Source organism: Pelophylax lessonae (assembly GCF_965119305.1).
Source record: "Pelophylax lessonae genome assembly, chromosome: 8".
NCBI lineage: Eukaryota > Metazoa > Chordata > Amphibia > Anura > Ranidae > Pelophylax > Pelophylax lessonae.
The window spans coordinates 138926899-138939391 of NC_138775.1; the positions used below are offsets into that span (position 1 = coordinate 138926899).

The window sequence follows — 12493 nt, forward strand, 5'->3', positions numbered from 1 at the left end:
CCCCTTTGTATGCGGTTTATGTGATGTTCAAACCTATAGGTCTACTATTATACTCGTTACTTCAGTATGTATTTACAATTTATATGCTATTACTTGATGTAGATTTTTGTTTTGTTATTCATTTATGGTGACTATGTTTAATTACCCCCACTTCCTTATAGGAACTGTTGAACTTACAACATGTATTCCTTTTTTGATTAACTATACATTTAATTTCTCCTACTGTACTTCCTTGTTCGTTTAATAAAACGTTTATGCTTTTAAAAAAAAGGAATACAAAAGAAAAAAAAATTATGTATATAATCACAATGCATTCTTTTTCAATAAGCAATTACATTTCCTTAATATGTGAAGACAAAAAGGATGTCAAGTACATGATAATAAACATGTTTAGCTATTTTAATTTTACAAAAGGTAATCACGTAAACATACTTGTAACAACTCTTTCATGCCTGTGAGGTGTTGGTCTGTGTATCTGAGGAAAAATAGATGTTGACTGTTGGTTATCGGATAGTACTTTGCCTCGATTTCGATTAAAATGGAGATTTACGGAATTGCTGTCCTGTGTGAAGGCCTGTGATGCCAAAATATCAATTTCTTCCAAATCATCAGCTGTAAAGTCTTCATTGTCAACAAAAACCTCATCCATGGCTTTGCCTTTGGAAGCATTTGCTGGTCGTAGGCGTTTTGAAGGAGGACAGCTGCTCTGATCACTGCATGGAGGGTAGACTCGTTGGACTGGTTCAAGGGAGGAGTTGGCATTAACACACTTTGTACCATAAAGCATTGAAATGTCCCTTTTTTTGGTAGCAAAAAGAGGGTTTGCTGACATAGCTTGCAAGCCAGATCCCCTGCAAAATGGAAAAAAAAAAAAAACAACAAAGTCAGACTAGCAAACCAAAGAACTAATTAAAGTCCATTACTAATTATAAAAGTTGACCTAGACTTAGGGCACATATACAACAGCTCTTTTGGGATGGGATGGGTTGGGCGGAACTGCCCAACACAGTCTCAATGCACAGACAAGGCACTATGTCTTATTGTTTTGCCGATCGCCCTATAGCAGTTTAACTGCTACAGGGTGGCCACGCTGCGTGGGATCACGTATATATGCGTGATCCTGCAATTCTGGGTATCGGGCGGGAGTGTGCGCTACCAGCAGCTCGCTCCTGCTGTGATTCTACACAGCGGGTCCCGCTGACCAGATGTCTGCTGGCAACCGCTAACCGTTCAGTACAAAGGCAGAAAAGCAATCTGCCTATGTAATCAAAGCAGATCGCCATTCTGTCAGTAGGGAAAAGCAGGAACATTGATCAATGCCTTCCCCCAGTAAAAGCACCTCCATTGCAGTTAGAAAACATTGGCTAGGTACATAGTTAACCCTTTGATCGCCCCTGATGTTTAACTCCTTCCCAGCCAGTGTCATTAGTATAGTGATAGTGCATATTTTTAGCCCTGATCACTGTATTGGTGTCACTGGTCCCCAAAAAGTGTCAGTGTCTCGACTGTCCGCTGCAATATCGCAGTCCCCCTACATGTTGCTGATCGCCGCCACTCCTAGTAAAAAAATAAATAAAAATATCCATAGTTTGTAGACGCTATAACTTTTGCGCAAACTAATCAATAAACGCTTATTGGGATTTTCTTTTACCAAACATGAAACCGAATCCAAATTGGCCTAAACTGATGAAGAAATTCAATTTTTTTCATTGGATATGTTTTATAGCAGAAAGTAAAAAATTTTATTTTTGTCTTACCGTAAAATCCTTTTCTCTGATGTTCATTGACAGACACAACTCCAGAATATTCTTAACCATTAGGTTATGCTGCCCCCATACAGGAGTAGGACACTAGGCAGGAAAAAGCTTTTACCACACCTATGGGGCAGTCCCAGGGGGGATATACTTCCACACTCTGCTATAGGCATTCAGTTTTGTTGCAAGCAGTCAGAAGAAAAATAACCCAACTCAAATCAATAGGGGGGGGTGGATGCTTTGTCCGTCAATGTACATCAGAGAAAAGGATTTTACAGTAAGACAAAAATCCTATTTTCTCGTTCGTTCATTGACGGACAGAGCTCCAGAATCTTCTTAACCATAGGGACGTCCCAAAGCAGTGTTAAAACATAAGGGGTGGGAAAGACACAGCAGAAAAAATTCCCAAAAGGCTAAACCTAACCAACCAGGTAACATAAAGCTCAACCAGGAACAACTGGAGCTCACCTGAAAACAAACCCCCAAAAGAAGACCAGGTCCTCTCAAACAGCGGCCTGCAAAACCTTGCAGCCAGAAGCAGCATCCGCAGATGCCAGTACATCCACTTTATAAAATTTTGTGAAAAAGTGTGCGCACATGACCAGGTGGCCGACTTGCAAACCTGTATCACTGACACCTGATGGCGGAATGCCAAAAAAGGCACTAAGCGCCCGTGTAGAAAGAGCCTTAACAGGGAACGGAGGAACCTAACCCTTGATGGAATAGGCCTGCACCGCCGTCTGTCTTGTCCATCTAGAAATGGTCACGGCAGATGCGACCAACCCTTTGCGAGGTCCATCCGTAAGGACAAACAGTAAGGCTGATTTCCTAAACGACTTGGTTGCCACAAGGTACACCCTGTGTGCCCGGCCCACATCCAGAGAATTCAAGGCAATCCCCCTAGGATGTTTAGGCTTAGGACACAGGGAAGACAACATAATGTCTTCATTCAGATGGAAACATGAAACAACCTTAGGAAGGAAAGACTGACAAGGGCCAAGCACCACTATTGCAAAGCCAGCTCACAACCGCACCCGGTGGGGGTTGTCAGGTTATCTCTATATAAAATTTAGAGTTGATGAAAACATAAATCTGCCACCAGTAAATTGACCTTTGTCTGACACGATAACATTTGTGCAGGAGAAATGGCCCACACACACACACACACACACACACACACACACTAGTGTTGATAAACTCTTACTAGTGCAAATTAGACTACAACCTGGGTATTTATTCAGCCTCAATTGACCATGCAAAAATGTCCCCATTTTCAAGGTTTTATACAAAGAGATGTGGATAAGAACCTGAAACTCAAAGTTTAAAAGAAGAAACTTCATCAACAAAGGAACAAAGCAATAGGCTATCTCTTCCTGAGACACCCAGTATTGACTCAGCTAAACGTACAAAGCCTAGTCAAAATGGTGACTAAATGTGTATATATAGATATGTATGTATATGTGTATATATATGGGTATGTACATGTGCGTATATGTACATAGTTACATAGTTAGTGAGGTTGAAAAAAGACATCATTCCATCCAGTTCAACCTATGATGTGTGTGTGTTTGCTTTTAACCGTACATTGTGTACCCCTGTATGTTGTGGTATCCAAGGTGCCCATCTAATAGTTTTTTGAAACTATCAATGCTCCCAGCTGATACGACTGCTTGTGGAAGAGAATTCCACATCCTTACCGCTCTTACAGTGAAGAACCCCTTACGCATTTTAAGGTTAAACCGCCTTTCCTCTAGTTTTAGTGAATGGCCACGTGTCTTATTGTATCTCCTCTCTCTGAATAGTTTGTTCCTTATGCTAGGGTCGCCAGTACAGTATTTGTACATTGATATCATATCCCCCCTCAATCGTCTCTTCTCCAGAGAGAATAAGTTCAGTGCTTGTAGTCTTTCCTCATAGCTGATGTCCTCCATTCCCCTAATTATTTTTGTTGCCCTTCTCTGGACTCTTTCCAGTTCCAGCACATCCTTCCTGAGGACCGGTGCCCAGAACTGGACAGCATACTCCAAATATGGCTGGACCAGAGTCTTGTAGAGCGGGAGAATAATCTCTTTATTTCTGGAGTGAATCCCCTTTTTTATACATCCCAGTATTCTGTTGGCTTTGCTTGCAGCGGCTTGGCATGGCATGCCACTGCCAAGCCTGTTGTCTACCAGTACCCCCAGGTCCTTTTCCATCCTAGACTCACCCAGAGGTTCCCCCCCTAGTGAGTAGCTTGCTTTCTGTTTTCTGGCCCCCCAAGTGCATTACTTTACATTTTTCAACATTAAACCTCATCTGCCATGTAGTTGCCCACCCCGTTATTTTGTTCAGGTCCGCTTGTATGTATGTATGTATCTATATGTGTGTGTAAGTACATGTATGTATCCGGTTGTCACTATATATTGAATTTTGATGTTGTTATATGCAAAGGACTCTGCATAACAGGAATAATTAGTTAGACGTGATACATGGGATGAATTTATGTTAATTCTCAAGGGATATTCCCATAACTCATCAACAGAGATGGCTCACCCACCAAATCATTAGTGTCCAAAAGCAGCTATGAACTACAAAAGGGCATGATCTATCCATTTGAATACATTGGAATTAAAATCTTGCACTAAGATTATAGTAATATGGAATAAAGAGTTTCCTACAAGAGATTAATGCAGCTACTAATAATGACACTACCAGCAGAGAACGCAATCTTGGAACAAGATACTGGAATGTTATAAAAGCAGAAATCACTAAATCCCCAAAATATGATTCATATTAATATATGGTTTACAGCAAATCCCACATCACATTATAGGACAATCCCAATTCCAATGATATAACTGAACTGTTAGCCAATGGGCAGGTGAGAGATGACCAGCCACTGCCAACTTCTGAAACCACCACTGAGGAGACAGTCAATATTGGTTGGGGAGTGGTCATTTCAATCAATAGTTTCTGATCATATAAAATGAGGACACCTGGAAAAAGAGAGGGGACTGAAAAAAAAAAAAAACAAAACCTGAAGAACACAGGAAAAAGACCGCTGCCATTGACCACTGCCCACCTTGCTGATTTCTTGCTGAGACGAACCACCATACTTTGAACATTTTTCCTTGGAAGGAGTGGTGATAGATAGACTTATTAATTTTTCCTTAACACATTTGCTTCCAAGATAGTAGGAACTGTATGGTACTGTCTGAAATTTTATATATGATAATTTACACAGGGTAGAACAAATTTACATGTTAATTTTTTTCCCCCACTGAATTAATCGATTTTATGAATTGAAATGGTTTGTCTAGAGTTAAGACTCAGAAAACGGAGGGGTGCAAGCAGGAAAGTCCACCACCGAACAAAATCACAAGGTACTCTTACCAACTTGATAGACCCCACAGGGTCAAACACGCTCAGAATGTGGATAGGTTAGTAGCAGGAAGAAACTAATCACATTTGTCCAACTCCTCCTATTATGACCGGATTGGACTCCCAACAATTCCTTCGTGCACCAGACACCAGGGATGACAGCAGAAGATCTTGCAGTGATCGATCCACCCTCACAGAGCCGGCTCTCCTATCTCATGTAGATGGAACACCGATCATGTAATGCTAAGGCAGGCAATGTAGAAGGATCGCAGGTTTTTTTGCAAAAAAAAAACACTTTTTTTTAGTTTCTATTATAAAATTTTGCAAAAAATTAATTTTTCTTCATACATTTGGGCCAAAATTTATACTGCTACATATCTCTGGTAAAATTAACCCAAATTAGTGTATATTATTTAGTCTGTGTGAAAGTTATTGAGTCTAGAAGCTATGGTACCAATTACTGAAAATTGATCACACCAGATGTACTGATGGCCTATCTCCTTTCTTGAGGCCCTGAAATGTCAGGACAGTACAAATACCCCCCAAATGACCCTTTTTTGTAAAGTAGACAGTCCAAGGTATTTAGTAAGAGGCATGGTGAGTTTTTTGAAGTTATAATTTTTTCCCACAATTCTTGGGAAAATGAAGAAAACATTTTTTTTTCTTTTTTTTTTCCCAAAACGTTGTCAATTTATAAGCTATTTCTAACACATAGCATGTACACAGCAAAAATGACACCCCAAAATTAATTCTGCTACTCCTTCTGAGTATGGTGATACCACATGTGTGAGACTTTTACACAGCCTGGCCACAAAAAGAGACTCCACGTCCAAGTAGCACCATAAGGCGTTTTAGGAGCATAAATACACATAAAACTTTCTTACTACCTATCACACTTTTCAAGGCCCTAGAGCACCAATACAATGGAAAAGTCCACAAAATGACCCCATTTTGGAAAGCAAACACTCCAACGTATATTCTATGAGGCATTATGGGTCCTTTGAACATGTCATTTTTTTCCACAAGTTTTTGGAAAATGTGGGAAAAAAATAAAAACTTTTTTTTTTACACAAAGTTGTAAATTTATAGAATATTCCTAACACATAGCATGTACATAGCAAAAATGACACCCCAAAATACATTCTGCCACTCCTCCTGAGTATGGCAATACCACATGTGTGAGACTTTTTCACAGTCTAGCCATATAGAGGGGCCTAAACATCCAAGGAGCATCATCATGCATCCTAGCCACTTGCCTAGGCCTATTTTTGACATTTGGTGTTTACAAGCTAAAATCAGTTGTTTTTGCTAGAAAACTACTTAGAACCCCAAAACATTATATATTTTTTTTTAGCAGAGACCCTAGAAAATAAAATGGAGATTATTGCAATATTTTTTATCACACCGTATTTGCGCAGCGGTCTTCCAAACGCAATTTTTTGGGAAAAAAATCACTTTTTTTAATTAAAAAATAAGAAAACAGTAAAGTTAGCCCAATTGTTTTCCATAATGTGAAAGATAATGTTACGCCGAGTAAATAGATACCCAACATGTCATGCTTCAAAATTGCGCACGCTCACAGAATGGTGACAAACTTTGGTACTTAAAAATCCCCATAGGCGACATTTTAAAAATTTCTACAGGTTGCTATCTTAGAGTTACAGAGGAGGTCTAGGGCTCAAATTATTGCTCTTGCTCTAACGATCGCGACGATACCTCACATGTGTAGTTTGAACACTGTTTACATATGTGGGCGGGGTTTCCGTATGCGTTCGCTTCTGCGCGCGAGCTCGCGGGGACAGGGCGCTTTAATTTTTTTTTTTTTTTTTACTATTTATTTTATTTATTATTTTTTATTTTGACACTGTTTTTTTTAAAAAAAAAAAAAAAATGATCATTTTTATTTCTATTACAAGAAATGTAAACATTACTTGTAATAGAAAAAGGCACGACAGGACCTCTTTTTTGTGAGATCTGGGGTCAAAAAGTCCTCAGATCTCACAAGTACACTAAAAGATAGAAAAAAAATTAATAAATAAAAAAAAAATTAAATAGAATGAAAAAAAAAAAAGGGACCTTTAAACTGGTTGCTAGGCAATGACGTTTGCCGTAGCTCCGGTCCTCCAAGACCATAGAGTCAAGTGAGGGCAAGCTTGCCCTCACTCGACATCCTGTCTGTGAGGATCTGGGACCGGATCGTTTTCCCCGCTGCCGGCGGGTCCGGTAAACGGGGAAAAGGACCAGAATGCAGCGGGAGGGGGGGGGGGCACCTCTTCCACCACCCCGGAAGGGTGATCCCGCGGCGAATCCGCCGCTGGGACCACCCTTATCGGAAAGCCAACCGTCCACCGTTTAAAAAAATACCAGGGTTATGGCAGCTATCTGCTGCCATAACACCGGTATTTAGGTTTAAACGGAGGACGTATATAAACCTTTTTGGACTTGGACATGGTGGCTGTATGAAGGGTGACAGGTACTCGGGTACTTTGCTGGGCAGGTGACAGGTACTCTGGTACTGATGAGCAAGTGGCAGGTACTTGAGTACTCCGATAGGCAGGTGACAGGTACTCGGGTACTCTTATGGGCAGGTGACAGGCAGGTGATAAGTACTGATGAGTAGTACTGATACTGATAGGTGATACTGATACTGTACTGATGATGGGTACGGATGATCAGTACTGATACTAATAGGTGATAGGTACTGATGGGTACTGATGAGTACTGATGAGTAGTGATGGGTAATGATGAGCAGGTGGCAAGTACTCGGGTACTTCAGGTGTCAGGTACTCTGATGAGCAGGTGGAAGGTACTCGGGTACTCTGTTGGGTAGGTGACAGGTACTTGGGTACTCTGATGGGTAGGTGACAGGTACTCGGGTACTCCGATGACGGGTACTCAAAGTACCAGAGTACCTGTCGTCAGAGTACCCGAGTACCTGTCATCAGAGTACCCGAGTACCCGTCATCAGAGTACCCGAGTACCCGTCATCAGAGTACCCGAGTACCCGTCATCAGAGTACCCGAGTACCCGTCATCAGAGTACCCGAGTACCTGTCATCAGAGTACCCGAGTACCTGTCACCAGCCCATCAGAGTACCTGTCTTTAGAGTACCCGAGTACCTGTCACCAGCCCATCAGAGTACCTGTCATCAGAGTACCCGAGTACCTGTCATCAGAGTACCCGAGTACCTGTCATCAGCCCATCAGAGTACCCGAGTACCTGTCATCAGAGTACCTGATGGGCTGGTGACAGGTACTCGGGTACTTTTATGGGCTAGTGACAGGTGCTCTTTATTGGGGGGGGCAATCAGTGTGTTTGGGGTGCACTGTACTTGGTAACTAGCTGTTACCATAATCTCCTCCTCACACAGGATCAGTGTGTGAGGAGGAGAACACGGTGACAGCTAGTTACCGTGTTCTCTGATGACATTTGTGACCGGCTGTGATTGGACACAGCCGGTCACGTGGTAAAGAGCCAATTTCATTGGCTCTTTACCTAGATCGGGGATCGACTCTGTCCGAGGGACGAGCCTCGTCCCCGATCGCCGCGCTGCGCGCCCCCGGGGGCGCGCAATAAGGAAGGAACGAGCGGCTCGCGCTGGAGCCGCTCATGTGATCGGCTGTGATTTACACAGCCGATCACGTGGTAAACAGCCAATTTCATTGGCTGTTTACCTTGATCGGGGTTGGGCTCAGTCCGAGGGACGAGCCTCACCCCCAATCGCCGCGCTGCGCGCCCCCGGGGGCGCGCAGTAGCGGGGAGATCCGGGCGCCGTCATATGACGTCCGCCCGGATCGAGAAAGGATTTGTGCCGACGTCATTTGACATGACGCGGTACGGAAGGGGTTAAACGTATTGGGTATAATAGTGTGTTGCTCTTTAAGATAAGTTTCTTTCTTTCCTACGGCTGCTGAAAGTGAGAAACTGCCTTAAAGCGGAGTTCCACCCAAAAGTGGAACTTCCGCTTTAGGGAGTCCTGACCCCCCGACATGCCACATTTGGCATGTTATTTTTTGGGGGGGGGAGCGGGTACCTAGTTTTGACAGGTACCCGCTCCCACTTCCGCTCGGAGCGCCGCAGCGCCCTGAGCGGAAGTTCTCCTCTCCCCCTCCCTCCCTGCAATCTTCTGGGACACGTCAGAGGTCCCAGAAGATTGCCGGCCAATCACGGCACGCAGCGCGACTCGCGCATGCGCAGTGGGTACCCGGCTGTGAAGCCGCAAACTGTAACAGCCGGGTGCCCACAGCAGTGATGCCGGCGCCGAGGGAGAGGATCGAGGCTTCCGGCGGCCGCATCGCTGGACCGTTGGACAGGTGAGTAAATGGCTGGAACTCCGCTTTAAGAGTGGTCAGGTATTTTGCTTTTGATATTTTAAATGACGGTTAATTTTTACTTTCTATCGGGTTGTATCAAATTCTGTTTTTGGTTTCTAAAATGTATTTCTAATCACATTGTAACTGTGCAACATATCTTTGACGCTGTGTATGGAATATGAATCACCAGTAAATTTAGTTTTGTATGTAAATATATAATTATACTTGTATTTTAATAAATTACATTTATTAATTTAATTGGGAGATATTTGTATATTGGTAAGAAATCACCATAGGCTCCAAGAACTCAGGAAAATTGCTGTGGTATACTAGTGAGTGTCTGAACAAAATTGATTTGGGTTTTTTCTTAGTTATTAAATTATTTGCCGTAATCGGCTGGAGGCACTGCGTAATAATTCTATTGATAATTCAGACACTACTTTTAGTAATAAATTAAAATAATCAGATTTTATACCACACTGCACAACAGGGTGGGACGGGGGCGAAAGACCCACAGTGACCGTTTAGAGGGGCTGGGCGGAAGGGATGGGAACCCGGGGGTCTGACCGTCCCAGGGAGGGGCCCACGTCCACCCCAAAAGACCACCAGGTGAAACCATACGTAGCACACCATGGAACCGGGTGGGCACCGCTCTGGGCAGACCACCGAACCATCGGAACAGGGGTGCTGCGGGCTAAGAGGCCTGGGACCATGTCGTTTGCATGCCCTCGCGAGACGTTTAACTCTTAGGCAAGCCCCCATCCAGTGAGGCTATGTCGCAGCTGACCTAGCATGGTGCCGAGGCCTGCGCACACTTGCTGGCCAGACTGGGGAGACCTTAAGGATCTAGAATATCCAGTCCGTCGCCCAGTCCAGCAGTTGATTGTAGTTCTCACAGGAACAGAAAATAAAAAAAAAAAAAAAGGAAAAAATTTGATTTAAAAAAGGAAAAAATATTTTAAACCAGGTCCTTACTCCAGACTAGGCAGAAAAAAACTGAATTTCTATAACAGAGCGTGGGAGTATATGGCCTGAGACTGCCCCATAAGCGTGGTAAAGCTTTTTCCTGCCCAGTGTCCTACTCCTGTAGGGGGGCAGCATAACCCAACGATTAAGAAGATTTTAGAGCTGTGTCTGTCAATGAACGAAAGAGAATTTAGGATTATTTATTTTAATTGTCTGTCTTTTTTTGTTTATAGTGCAAAAAATAAAAACTGCAGTGGTGATTCAATACAACCAAAAGAAAGCTCTATTTGTGGGGGGGGGGGGGGGGGGGAAAGGACATACATTTTGTTTGGGTACAGCGTCACACGACCGCACAAATGACAGTTAAAATAACAGAGCCATATCGCAAAAAAAGGCCTGGTCATGAAGGGGGGTAAATCTTTCGGAGGGCAAGTGGTTAACACCAATGCACTAGGTGGGTGTGCATTGAAACAAAACAAAAAACAGTAGGATAGATTGCACTTTTTGGGCAAAGCAGCGCAATGCACGATACATAACTGTGCATTGTGCCAAGGATGAGATGTATTTGTTTTTACATTTCAGGTAAGTTACAAAAAAAGAAAAAAAAAATGTAAACAGTAAAAGCATAACATGTGCCTGCTGGTGTAAGAGCCCATTCAGACTAGCGCGACTTGTCAGGCGACTTGTCACCCTGACAAGTCGCGCTCGGTCGCAGTCCATTGAGTAGTACAGGACCGGTTCTAATAGGAGCGACACGAGTCGCTTCGACTTAGAAAAAGGGTCCTGTACTACTTTGGGGCGACCTCGGAGCGACTTGCATAGACTTCCATTATGTGAAGTCCCTGCAAGTCGCTCCGAAGTCGTGGTGCACGGGACTGACAAGTCGCCTCCCCAAGTCGTGCAGAGTCGTGTCGCCCCAGTGTGAACCGACTCGAAATGGGCCTTTAAAAGATCAGTTTGCCTGCTGGAACATGTTACACCCTCAAACCCCCTCCTCAATCCCTCAATCTGACTGCAGGTAGAGGTTCTAATGCTCTACAAACCAACAATGATGTTAAAGTGTTAAATCCCGTGATCTCTGCTACACACACTAATTATTTTGTAATTTTATTAGGATATATGCCTAATAAGGTTATAGACTACAATAGAATTACTTCACCTATACGATAACTGTACTGTATGGTTTAGCCAAATATGAAGTATAACTGCAGAACTAAACCCATCAATTTAGGGGTTTCAAAAAAACAAACAGTTACATTCCTAGAATGCTGAGATTGCCAACTGCCACATTTGCTTGTGCTCTCAATTAAACTGTCAAACCATCAAATAGCTGGTGTCATAACATATTACATGTGCAGCACCATGCCAGTTATAAATCAAATGGAAGCCAAGATGGCAGCTTCCATGGCTGAAAGGAATAGGAGGGTTTAGTTCCGTTTTAATGCTCAATTGAATCTTTAGTTTAAATCAGCTAAAAGCATTCCAAATGAAAACAAAAAGGTATTCCATTTCTTAGAGGTATTTTGATGAACTTGGAATGTATTTAACGGATTTAAACTAAAGGCTCAAAATGTTACTTTGGAGACTCGGTCAGTTAAAAATAAACTGCTGCAGGTATAAAGTGCAGGCAAATGCTTTAACCACTTCTGGACAGGAAGGTTTTACCCCCTTATCCACTTCCCGCCTGCCATATAGAAGGATGACAGCCACAAAGTGGTTAAGTTATCCTGACTGGGTGTCATATGACGTCCAACAGGATAAGCCGTTCACACGCACCTGCGAGGGGACACAGAGCGGCGATCAGTAGTACGATGTGTCACTCTGTCACACCGCATCTCCAATCCAGGTAAAGAGCCTATGACATAGGCTCTTTACCATGTGATCACTGTCCAATCACAGCTGATCACATGGTAACCAGGAAGTGCCGTTTATCGGCTTTCCTCAGTTCGCGCTGACAAGGCACGAGTAGAGGAGAGCCGATCGGTGGCTCTCCTGACAAGGGGGGGGGGGGGTCTGCACTGATAATCAGCGCATGGATTATCAATGCGGACCCATCAGGGATGTCCACTAGAGCCCCACCAGGGATGCCAACCCATGCCA

At 43.2% G+C, this 12493-nt stretch overlaps 1 protein-coding gene across 1 annotated transcript in view; it reads right to left on the reverse strand.

The window, feature by feature from the left end:
* ATRIP (ATR interacting protein) overlaps nt 1-852 on the reverse strand; it is a 260422-nt gene extending 259570 nt beyond the window's left edge. The window contains exon 1 of the mRNA XM_082265110.1: nt 433-852. Within this exon, the coding sequence (XP_082121236.1) occupies nt 433-832 (400 nt within the window). The 5' untranslated portion in view covers nt 833-852. The remainder of the gene's footprint in view (nt 1-432) is intronic.
* Between the last annotated feature and the right edge of the window lie 11641 nt (nt 853-12493).